This window comes from Rhinolophus sinicus, linkage group LG15 (assembly GCF_036562045.2).
Source record: "Rhinolophus sinicus isolate RSC01 linkage group LG15, ASM3656204v1, whole genome shotgun sequence".
Lineage (NCBI taxonomy): Eukaryota > Metazoa > Chordata > Mammalia > Chiroptera > Rhinolophidae > Rhinolophus > Rhinolophus sinicus.
The window spans coordinates 23,880,928-23,893,069 of NC_133764.1; the positions used below are offsets into that span (position 1 = coordinate 23,880,928).

At 34.3% G+C, this 12,142-nt stretch overlaps 1 protein-coding gene across 1 annotated transcript in view; it reads right to left on the reverse strand.

Annotated features, from left to right (window-relative positions):
• The window catches only part of APPBP2 (amyloid beta precursor protein binding protein 2), a 49,990-nt gene that overhangs the window by 14,400 nt on the left and 23,448 nt on the right, over positions 1-12,142 (reverse strand). Inside the window, exons 4-6 of the mRNA XM_019732497.2 lie at positions 11,642-11,765; positions 3,871-4,039; positions 944-1,033 (exon numbers count right to left, since the gene is read on the reverse strand). Coding sequence (XP_019588056.1) covers positions 944-1,033; positions 3,871-4,039; positions 11,642-11,765 — 383 coding nt within the window. The remainder of the gene's footprint in view (positions 1-943; positions 1,034-3,870; positions 4,040-11,641; positions 11,766-12,142) is intronic.

Sequence of the window (12,142 nt, forward strand, 5' to 3'; positions counted from 1 at the left end):
TTTGTACTTCTTAATCTCTTCACCTTTTTCGCCCAGCCCCCCCCCAAACTCCCTTGCATTCATCTAATAATTTTTAAATGCACACAAATTTCAGTGTTCTTACTTATATTTTGATTCATGACAATAGCCAGTAGTTTTTAAACTCTAAATATCATCTGCACATAGAAATACAAATCTTGTATATATTCAGTTCTTTATATTAAATGTATATCCAACGTTTTAAATTAACTAAAAACATTAATATCTCTCTTCTAGCTCTGATAACTGAATATTTATGCTATTTATTTGCTCTAAAATGACTTATTTAAATAAATTTTATAGAAATCTTAGACTCTTCTATAATTTTAGAATCTTTCTTCTAATTGAAATTTCCATTAAGTAAAACCAACCAAAATGGAATATTCAAAACTGAAAAATCTCTGGGTAGAAAGAGTACATTTGAAATGTACATCAATGCTTTTAAAGCTTCAATGTACCAAAGCAGCAATTTTTAAACATTACTAAATGCCTCAAAAAGTTAATGCATTTATTTACGGAGTAAGAAAAAAACTAAAGGGAAAGAATCACATAAGTATTACCCACCAGGTCAAGTACAGAAATCTATCATATTGTGAGACTGCAATACTATGACCAAGAGATTTAAAACTAGGCTATCCTTTAGGAGAAAAGTAACCAAAGCCTATACAACTGTGGCATAGAAATTCAGGTAGTTGTAAAGGTTAAAGAAAACAAATTCAAGGCAGAATAAGCACCAAAATACTACTTTGATCTGTACTTTAGTGAGTTGAATTATCAAAATGAATTTTTCACAGGTTTTCTGGGAATAAGAAAATTAGCCAAAGTCTATATGTGAGACAGCTTTGATAAACAATAGGTTAATTAAAACAAATTTAAAGCTTGCTAAATCCAAGAATTCATTTAATGATTTTAATACTATACTCACCTTCGAAGCTTGTCTTAAAACATCCACCACGACTTTGACTGGTAAGCCTGCTGTGATTTCTTTCATTGCCTCAATGCACCATTTATATGCCTAAACACACACACACACACACACACACACACACACACACACACACAAAGAGCAATAACTGTGATAAATCAAATTGACAGTATTTAATAAAATAATTGTGAATTTTTTCCTGCAAGTTTTCAAGTAGTTGAGCAAGAACACACACAAAATATTTACACTTAAAATTTCCTTTCCAAGGTAAAGTTTTCTTGAGAATATAAGTTTGTTTCATTTTTCTTTGGACATGTGACACATATTCAGGAAATCAGAGGCATGTCCTGTCTTGCCCGGAAGTCTCTGCACATACTGTTTCCTCCTTCTTCCAACTCATTGACCCACCTAACTTGTCTCTCAGGTTTCAGCCTCAGACTGGGTTTCCCCTACTATAAAGCTTATTATTTTGTATCTTAATTGCCAGTTTAGTTGAGTGCTTCCTTTGTGCCAGCTATTGTTCTAAGCACTTTATGTTCATTAACGCATTTCAGTGACACAACAAACCTATGAGATACGTACTATTATTACGGAAAACTGAAGTGCAGAGAGGTTATGTGCCAGGCAGTGTGTTAGCACAGAGGTATTTATCTCCTGGGGAACAAAACATAAATGATCTTCCTATCTTAGTGGGGGAAAGAAAAAAAACCCAAAATAAATTACTTTGGATAGCAAGAACTGCTTCAAAGAAACAAAACAATATTATGAAGGGATCATAAGGAATGGGGGGAGAATTAGAAAATAAACATTTGTTTTCCTCTGCAAACTTTCTTCTCTTACATTCCACCTAAAAAAGATGTAGCTACTCAGAAGCAATTTTGATGCAAAAATAAACTACACATGATTTAGGCCAAAAAACCTGGTTTGTTTACAAGATAGTAAATAGGCTGATTTTGCTCCAGAGTTATAAGGTAAAATCTTTAGAACTGTGGTAGACTGTAACACTGCTTTAAAGTACTTGCTGCCCCATCACTGGGGAAGGATCTACTTCCTTCCCACATTAAAGACTAGAGTGGTCATGTGATTCCCTTTGGCCAATTAAAATAGGAGTTGAAATGAAATGTGCCATTTCTGGGAGAAAGCTCTACATGCCAGTAGTACTTCCCCATGATGTTTATGCCTCTGTTCCAAGGCTGGTAATGTTCTAGAGAGAAAATGCTCCACCACATGGGGTTCTGATTAAAGTGTAGACATAATGTTAAGCAGAGCCAGAGACCTCCAAGACAGGATGTAGCATAAGCAAGAAATAAACTTTCATTGTTCCAACCCACTATTTTGAGGTTATTACCTCAGCAGAGCTTAGCCTCCCCTATCAGAATATGGTGATAATTCATCAAACGATATCCTCAAGATTTGTGTAGTTTTTCTCTAGATATGAATGACAAATTTATTTATACTTAAAAGGATAAACTATCAAAATTATCCAAGAAATATTCATAAACTTAAACATTCCTCATGAACATGCTGAGAGCTATAAACACCATGAATAAGGCACTGTATAAACTCCCAATCCAAACGTAGAAAGTAAATAACTGCCTAATAAAGAAAGTAGAAACTAGTAAATAAAAGGCACTTTGTTCCACTAAATATATTGATGCGTCTGGACATATTAAGATGGGCCTGGAGCTGAGCATGGGAGTAAAGAATGGCAAGTTATGATTCACTCTATGTGACAGAAAGAAGAGTGTAGAGTTCTAGAGGGAAGTATGAAAAAGAGGGATGAAAAGAAACGATGAAAGAGGAATGTGAGGTGGCTAAGGTGAGCTCCTATGTACAGATATAAAAAGATGGTGGGGCACCTGGAGAACTTCTAAGATTGGCATTTTTAATACTCAATCTGCTGTTATTTGCCTCATTCACATTTCCAGTAAAGTTGGCTATCCACACAAAAGCCTTCTGTAAGTGGAATTCTTTGATTTTGGTGTATGAAAATCATAGAAAGGGGCCAAGTCCTACATTTGGGGCGATAAACTATGAAACAAGGGGCAGCAAAACAATCCATCAACAGAACTAATTCAGCAGATACAGGAATTCAGCATTAAAAACAACCAGAAGAACATACATAAAGCACCTGAGAAATTGCAGACATGCTGATAAGGATTTTAGACTTTTACACATGCGTTTGATGCCTTCTGATAGATATTAAAAGCAGGATGAACACTGGAGTTGCATAACATCACTTTGTAATTATTCTAGAATATTATAGTTTCATTTCTAATTGTACCTTTCCTTTAAATATGGAATATATATATAGCAAAAAATCAAGATAAGGATAATTTTAAAACATGAAAGCTAAATGACAGCTACCTGACAGCATAATTGTAAGCTGACAGCATGAAATAATTATAATATTCCATAAATAAAGCAACCAAGTAAAACAGTTAAGCATACATAGATCAGTTCTCAACTAAGTATTCATTACCACCAAAACATTAATTTAATAGTATAAAGTCAGTATATATATCTTTCTCATAAGGCAGAAGAAGAAGCAAAACAATGCAATATAAATAAAATCTAGCTTCCTAATGCAATGAATGCCTTCAAGTTATGAGAGTTTACCCAGAGTTACATAATCAGTAACAAGCATCTATTAAAACTTTATTTAACAGAGCGTTCCCATCAAAGTAATTTAGGCAGAGATATATTTGGTCAAGTTAAAAACAAAAACAAAACACGCCCTAAATCGTACACGTTTAAAATCCATCTCATGGAATACTTCTTTTGCCTGATTTAAAATATTCCATTACAAATGTGTACTGCTTTAAACACCTAACGTGTGAAAATGAGATCTCTTAAGACAAATACAAGAGTGTATCTGTTTTATAGATACTTACTGGTCAAAATGAAATGCACTTCAAAATACTTACCTCATCATAGTGACTTTTTGCAAATAGGAGTGCACACAGCTCTCCATAGAGTGCAGCTTTGTTTGCTTGCTGGCCATGTTTGGAGAGTTTATCCATATATGTCTGAGCTAACTTAAATGTTTCTTCACCCAGATGATATTTGCAATTTCCATTTCGCACATGAAGCAACCTGCAAAAGCATACACTATATTCCTCTATTTTTGATAACCTCTTACAGAGGAACACACCAACAAACAAGACTTTCATTGAAAGATAAATGCTATGAAGATGATAAAAATAGGGTAATACACTTAAGAGCTTCATAAAAGAGGTGTTCAGGGTAGACAGGGAAGAATTCTCTTGAGGAGGTAACATTTGAGTTGACACCTAAATGAAGAAGAGGCAATCACGTGAAGATCTGGGGGAAAACAATTTCCCAACAGGACAAATACAAAGGCCCTGAGAAAGGGAAAAGAATTCTGGCATAATAAAAGAACAGAAAGAAGGCCAATGTGTCTGTATGGATGAAGGATTATGTAAAAAAAGATGAGAAAGCAGCGATAAGAACGATTTTATAGGGCTTTGCTGGCCTCCGTAAGAAGTTCTGGTTGCAATAGTGAGAGATTATTTGATTTATGTTCTAGAACAACACTATCACAGTAAAATCCCATATACCCCCTGACTCATAGCATTTAATTTCTATGACAACATAAGACCACATCTACTTGATCAATAGCTATTGTCCAAAGCAATTACTACTTAACTGGTTAAACTACTCATTGTTTGAAATGGAAACTATACCAAACTGCAATCCACAGCAGCTGTACCATTTTACATTCCCATTAGCAAAGCACCAGGATTCTAATTTCTCTACATTCTTGCTAACACTTTTCTGGGGTTTTTTTTGTTTGTTTTAATTACAGCCATGTGGTAGGTGTGAAGTGGTATCTCACTCACTGTGTTTGATTTACATTTCCCTAATGACAAATGATGATGAGCATCTTTTCATATGCTTATTGGTCATTTACATATCATCTTTAAGAAATGTCTGTTCAAAGTCTTTTACCGACTTTTTAATTGGGCTGTTTGTTGTTTTTGAGTTGTAGTTCTCGATATATTCTGGATACTAGACCCTTATCTGATATATAATTTACAAATATTTTCTCATAGGTTGTTTTTTCACTTTCTTCTTAATGTCCTTTGATGCACAAAAGTTTTAATTTTGATGAAGTTCAATTCACCTGTGAACAGAGAGTTTTACTTCTTATTCCTAATAAGGATGGTTTTTACTCCTTTTTGTTCAATTGGTTTGGGTAGAACTTTTAGGACAATGTTGAATAGTAGTAGTGAAAGAGGATATCCTTGTCTTGTTCTCAGGGAAAAGCTTTCAGTCTTTCACCATTGAGTACGTTAGCTGTGGATTTGTCATAAATGCACTTTACCATATTGAGGAAGTTCCTTCCTATTCCTAGTTTTCTGAATGTTTCCATCATGAAAAGGTGTTGAATTTTGTCAAATGTCTGTGTCAATTGAGATGATCACGTTATTTTCCCCTTTATTCTATTAATATGGTGTATTATATTCATTGATTTTCTTATGTTGAAATCACCTTTGCATTCCTGGGATAAATCCCACTTAGTCATGGTATATAATACTTTTATATCTGTTGAGTATTTCTGCATTGTATTCAGAGAGGATATTACTCTGGAGTTTTCTTTTCTTGTAATGTCTTTATTTCTGGTATTGGTATCAGTTTAATGCTGGCCTCACAGAATCAGTTAGAAAGTTCCTTCCTCTTCAATTGTTTGGAAGACTTTGAGGACCGGTGTCAATTTTTCTTTAAATGTTTGGCAGAATTCATTAGTGAAGTCTTCTTATTCTAGGCTTTTTTTTGTTTGTTTGTTTTGGAAGGTTTTTGATTACTAATTCACTCTCCTCACTTGTTATAGGTTTGTTGAGATTTTCTATTCCTTCTTGGTTCAGTTTAAATAATTCGTGTGTTTGTAGGAATTTATCCATCTACATTATCTAATTTGTTGGCATACAACTATTCGTGGGATTTTATGATTCTATTACTGAAAGGTTGGCAGTAATGTCCTAACTCATATACCCGATTTTAGCTGTTTGCATTTTCTGCTTCAATCTGGTGTAGTTTTAATTTTAAGTGGGGAAGGAAAGCATGTGACACGTAGCAGGCACTGTTGGCTCCCTAACCAACAGCCACTTTCCCCAGTTAATGCTTGCTGGCAGAACCCTCATTTTGTTCTGGTACTGATCCCCTTTTCTCACAGGACTCAGGGAGTGTTTATAATTAGTTTAAGCCAACCACAGGGTAGTGATCTCATTCCACTTGCCAGTGATTGATTCAGGGAACACCAAATGAGCTAGTTCTGGCTAATGAGACGCAAGGGTAGATCAGCTGGGTGGTTTCTAAGAAAGACTCCCTGTCATTAAAGATAAAATATGGTGCGTGGGAAGGGATTCTATCTTGTGCTGGACAATGTGGAATCTGCATGGGGTATCTCAAACCACAGCAGCATCCATACAACCACTGGGGAGTTAGCCAAAGACCAAAAAACCCAGCACAGATGACAGAGGAGCAGACAGAAAAAATCTAGCTCCTCAATAGATCTATGATTCTAAATTAACTGACCCTGGAGGCAATTGACATTGTATTGATAACCTTTTTATCAAATTCTTTGTATTTTTAAGGGTGCATTGCTTATGTAGATGGCTGCTATAATATTTGCTATACAAGTGTTTATGACCTTTCTATGGATTGTACATTTTATTAACAATATTCCTTTGTATCAACTAATGGTCTTTATCCTGAATTCTGCTTTGTTTTGAATATTTGTTTTCTTTGTTTTAATTGGGAAATAGTGGGAACAGTGTGTTTCTCCAGGGCCCATCAGCTCCAAGTCATTGTCCTTCAGTCTAGTTGTGGAGGGCGCAGCTCAGTTCCAACTCCAGTCGCCGTTTTCAATCTTAGCTGCAGGGGGCGCAGCCCCCCATCCCATGCCAGAATTGAACGGGTAACCTTGTTGTTAAGAGCTTGCGCTCTAACCAACTGAGCCATCCGGCCCGCCCCAATATTTGTTTTCTTTTAACAATATATAGCTGGATTTCATTTTTTTAAACCCTCTTGGCAGTTGCTATCTTTAGACACAGAAATTGAGCCCACTTACATGTACTGTGATGTTAGTTATTAGTTATAGTTGGTTTTAATCTTTTCATATCATTTTTCACTCAGCATAATTATTTTCTCATTGTCTTTGCTTGTGTCTAGCCTGGACAGATTTTAAATCATTCTTACCCCTACTCCCACTACCCTAATTTGGAATGTCTATCGTATTTTTCCATTATGCAAGTCATTATATATCCACCCCTATCATTCCTCCACTCACTAGATGAGACTTTTCTAACACTTGTACTACTACACTTTCCCAAATGTGTATTTTTAAAATAGGCTATAATATATACCCAAAAGAAAGCAACCTGAATATAGTAACATGAGCCTCCATTTTTCATCCAAAAAGTTTTTTAGCCAATTTGAATGTATCTAGTTTTAGGGACATATACAACATTTTTTAACTTATAATATTTAAATCATCTTTTTGTCATGTTACATACAAATATTTAAAATCTAGGGGTGGCCAGATGGCTCATTTGGCTAGACTATGAGCTCTGAGCAACAGGGTTACCAGTTTGATTCCCACATGGGCCAGTGAGCTGTGCCCTCCACTCCACAACTAGATTGAAAACAACAACTTGACTTGGAGCTGATGGGTCCTGGAAAAACATACTGCTCCCCAATAAAATTAAGAAAAAAAGAAAAAAGAAAAAAAGAAGAATTTACTTTCTTTAAAAAAAAAAAAAAAAAACCTAAATTTTCTTCCTTGCAATTTATGAAACAATTTTATCCAAACTATTAACATGCATCTTAAAAACATTTATCTTTATCATCACCATAACTACTTTTTGAGACATCTAACAGTTTTTCATAGTAAAACATTTTCACTTGTTTGGATATTCAGCTCTTTTGAATCTGGTATGATGTCACCAGATATTTTATTCAAAGGTACCAGCAGCCACTTGCAACCATTAGGACGGCTGGGCTTTTCCATTCCACCTAAGGCAAGCAGACATCCATAATCTCCACAATCAAACCACTTATTGCATCACATTTCAAACTAATATGTAAAATGCCAGTTAAAAAAGATACCTAACGCAACTATAAGGTTATGATCTCCTTAATAATTCTAAATGTGTTAAATTCCAGAATATTCTACCCAGTGTTCTCTATGAGCTTCCTACATTGGCTATGGCCGAGTTCTCAGGTTAACATTTCTTTCTCCACTACTACTTTGTTGTTCAAAATAATAGACTTGATAAAAATATCATACAACCTGAGGAATTCTATAAGGCAACTCTATTTATTAAGGGATAATGTTCAGGGAAAAAACCCTTACCTTGCATTTAATAGTATGTGGTAACTGAGAATTTCTATTTTATGTTATTTCTAAAATTTCCCTTTTATTTCCAGTTTAGAAAAACTCCTTAAGGTCTATTACAAGCTCCCAATTTGTTCTTCATTCTCCTTCTATTCCATTTACATGTAACTATGTATTACAATACTCATGGCTTACCATTGTTTCCTATACTATCTTCCCCTACCTTAAGATTTGTTATTGAACTTGTATTTGATTAGAGAAATTCCTTGAGTATTTTCCTCCAATAAAATACATGGAGGTATATTAGGTCTCTGTATATTTGAAAGTTAACTATTTTACCTTAAAAGTTGGTGATGTAATATAGAATTTTCTCTCAATAGTTGCGTTACTGCTATTCTCTTCTAGCTTCTGATTTCTATTTATTTTTACACATGTGCTGCCAAAGCGAGCACTCATTTATTTTTGGATTTCAGGAAATTAACTGCCTAGAGCTCAGGGTTCTTTTTCAACCTAAATTCAAGTTTTCCCTCCCCCACCACCGGTTTGGTTCAGGAGTTCCTTTTTTCATTTAAAATTCCAAAAATAACCCAATGTAATTGTGCTTATTTCTGGACAGTACAATGATAAATAATATTTTTCTTCTTCCAACTTTTCTATATGTTTTGAATTTGTTTGGCAATAAACACATGCATAAACAGAAAAAACAAAGATAGTAAATAGAATATGAATAAAAGGAAATAGGCAGAGTCTTCAAGGAGTACAACAAGGACTGAGAAATGGTACTAGGTTTAACTATAGTGGTACCATATTTGACAAGAAGATTCCCTGACATTTGCCCTATACTGCTTCCATGCCAACCACAGATTAGAATCTGGCTTTGTGTCATTAAATTAAAAAAACACACTCCTACTCTTGCGACAGGCTCAAAGCCCCTGGGATCAGCCAAAACATTTCATTAGTGTTAGTTCTGCAAAATATTTATTTTCCAATTCAGTTGAACACATGGTCAATTAATCCCCCAAATTTTTCTGCTTTAAAAAAATAGCTAAGAAAAGTTTAATCCTTTTATTCCAAATACTACTAATGGGAAGACAAAACCATATACTATATATGTAAATTATATTAAATACACCTTAATGACCAAGAATCTAGCCAAGTATAGTTGTGTAGAAACAAATTTTATTTTGATATTTGAAATTCACCAAAACAAAATATCTAGGTATACAGGCCATAAACTAGTATTATAAATAGCTTTGTTTCCTTGTCCAGATATTTTTCTAATTCCATATATGTCTGTTCTGAAGACAGCCAGGACAGTCACTGGATTGACAGCTACTTATCCAAGATTCCTCTCCTCTCCTTCCTTAATGTATACCCTTGAGTCCATTTAGGGCAGCAATATGCACAATCTAAAATGTTTTGCCCCCCTGGGGGAGCTGGGTGGCTGATGGTTAGAACACAGTGCTCATAACACCAACTTCGCTGGTTTGATTCCCACATGGGCCAGTGAGCTGCGCCCTCTACAACTAGAGTGAAAACAACGACTTGACTTGGAGATGATGGGTCCTGGAAAAACAATGTTCCCCAATATTCCCCAATTAAAAAAAATAAAAAAAAAATGTTTGCTCCCCTGATCACTTTACATGGGTTGGAAGATGTGTAGAATGTGTCCCAGTTTACCAGTTTCAAAGACAGGCAAGCAAAGAGATAAAGCTAGGCTTCAGGGAAAGCTATATTTTTATGACTGAAAAAAGGCAGAAAAAGCCGGCTCAGCTGCCATGAGCCTTTTGCCCTTCTCCCTGCTTATAACACTTGCAAACATAATGATGTGAGCTATATGCTGAAGATGACAAAATAGGAAGGCGAGAAGGAACTCTGGCCCTGTGAGAAAACTCAATCTTTTGGTTACACTAAAGTAAAATTTATATAGCCCCAAAATTAGACAGAAGAAACGTTAGTTATTTGGGTGAAATAAATCTTCTGATTCTATGAATAAAAAGCAAGCACATACAAGGAAATATATTACCTGTGGGTCAAAAGACTGCTTTAAAGAGGAATCTACAATGAAATCACACAAAATGGCTTTTCTGTTCCAAATTAACTAGTTCACATACACAGAAACATTTAAATAGTCCCTCAAATCCCATATAGGATAGTCTAATCTCCCATTCCTACAAAGATACAATAGGCAGAAGAGAGGAAGAAAGTTGACAAAGATTATTTTTATCAGTACTACATACAAATTATAGGCCCAAATAATCCCTTTATAGCTTCTGCACACAAGTATTTCTATAATTTATCATGTACTTCTAAAATATCAGTGGAAATAATCATAAGCTTCTAAAATATTATCTATAATTAAGTTTGCACATTACAAAATTAACTTCAGGACTTGAATATTTGTGTAACACAGGTACACCCTGTACAAAACACGGATAATGACAACCTCAAAGTACTGAACTCCAATTGGTTAAAAAAAAACAAAAAACCAGAGAGATTACTCAATTTTAGCTTAAATCAACAATGGTTTTATATAAAATCTATATTCTAGCTCTAAAGGGGGTTCAGATTTAATTAACTCATCTCTAAGATACCAAGGATATTCAATCCTTTATTCAATATTCAAAAACTAAATTCAGTAAATTGACCAGACTTTAGTTAACTTAGGACAAGGAATTTCTGTTACGTTTTAACTTTATTTTCATTTCCTTTTAGTTTTATTTAAAAATTCTTTTTAAGAAAAGTCAAATCAAATTGGGGGACAAAGAGTAAGCCTATATGAAAATAGTTAAAACTAAATGTTACACGTGCAGACAAAATAAGGACAGTAAAAGCAAGAGTTACTTCTAAATTTGCTTGCTTTTCCTTTACATACATCTGTTAAAAATTATTTTTAAAGCAAACAGTTATTTATAAGTAAAATACTAATCTTGTTATGCACAATTCTAGATATGCAAACAGAGCAGGGGTTAAAAAAAAATTACACCCAAGAAAAAAGTGTATTTATTTTCCTAGCATCTGATGCCCTCCACAGTTCTGGTACATACTAGGCATTCAACAAATATTCATTGAATGAATGAACAAACAAGTTCTATGATGAAGCTAAAATATATATACACAGTCTGGTTCATAATACTGAAATCTAAACTAAGATAACTATAACAAGTCAACTGTATTTTGGGGATGAGAGACAGTGGAGGCCAGTCTAGTGAAACTGTGACATATAAATATCACTTCAGAGATTAATTCAAATATTGAAGTACGTTTAGAAGAGCTAAAACTATAAAAACCACTAAGAACAATTATAGCATGTAATTGTAGGATCTGTTCAAACTTACCTCACGCAACATTCTACTGCACGAAACCAATGAAGCATCTCATCATGTAGAGTACACAACTGAAGGCAGGACAGAAAAACTTTCTCAGCATCACTATACCAGCCTGCATCGGAAAGAAAGCCACCTAAAGGACAAGAAAAACCAATCACTTTAGATAATTTAATAAATCACTTAAAACCCAAAATGACACGATTATAATGAATGCCATTTAAAATGGAAAAAAACAAAAACAAAAAATCCAACAATATTAAAGTCCTGTGTTTAGCCCCAAACAAGGATACTAATTGTGAAACTTTGAAAAAAACAACAACAAACAAACACTTTCAAACCAGGGGAAGTAGATCAAAATTGAGACCTTGAATAAGGAGTGAAGAATATTAATACTCTAAGAATACTCTGTGAACTAAGAGTTGACATTAGCCACTATAGTCTAATAATTCTAATATTTTCATCCTGTAGGATAAACCTAACTTTCCAAACTCTCCATATCCAATCCCAAAG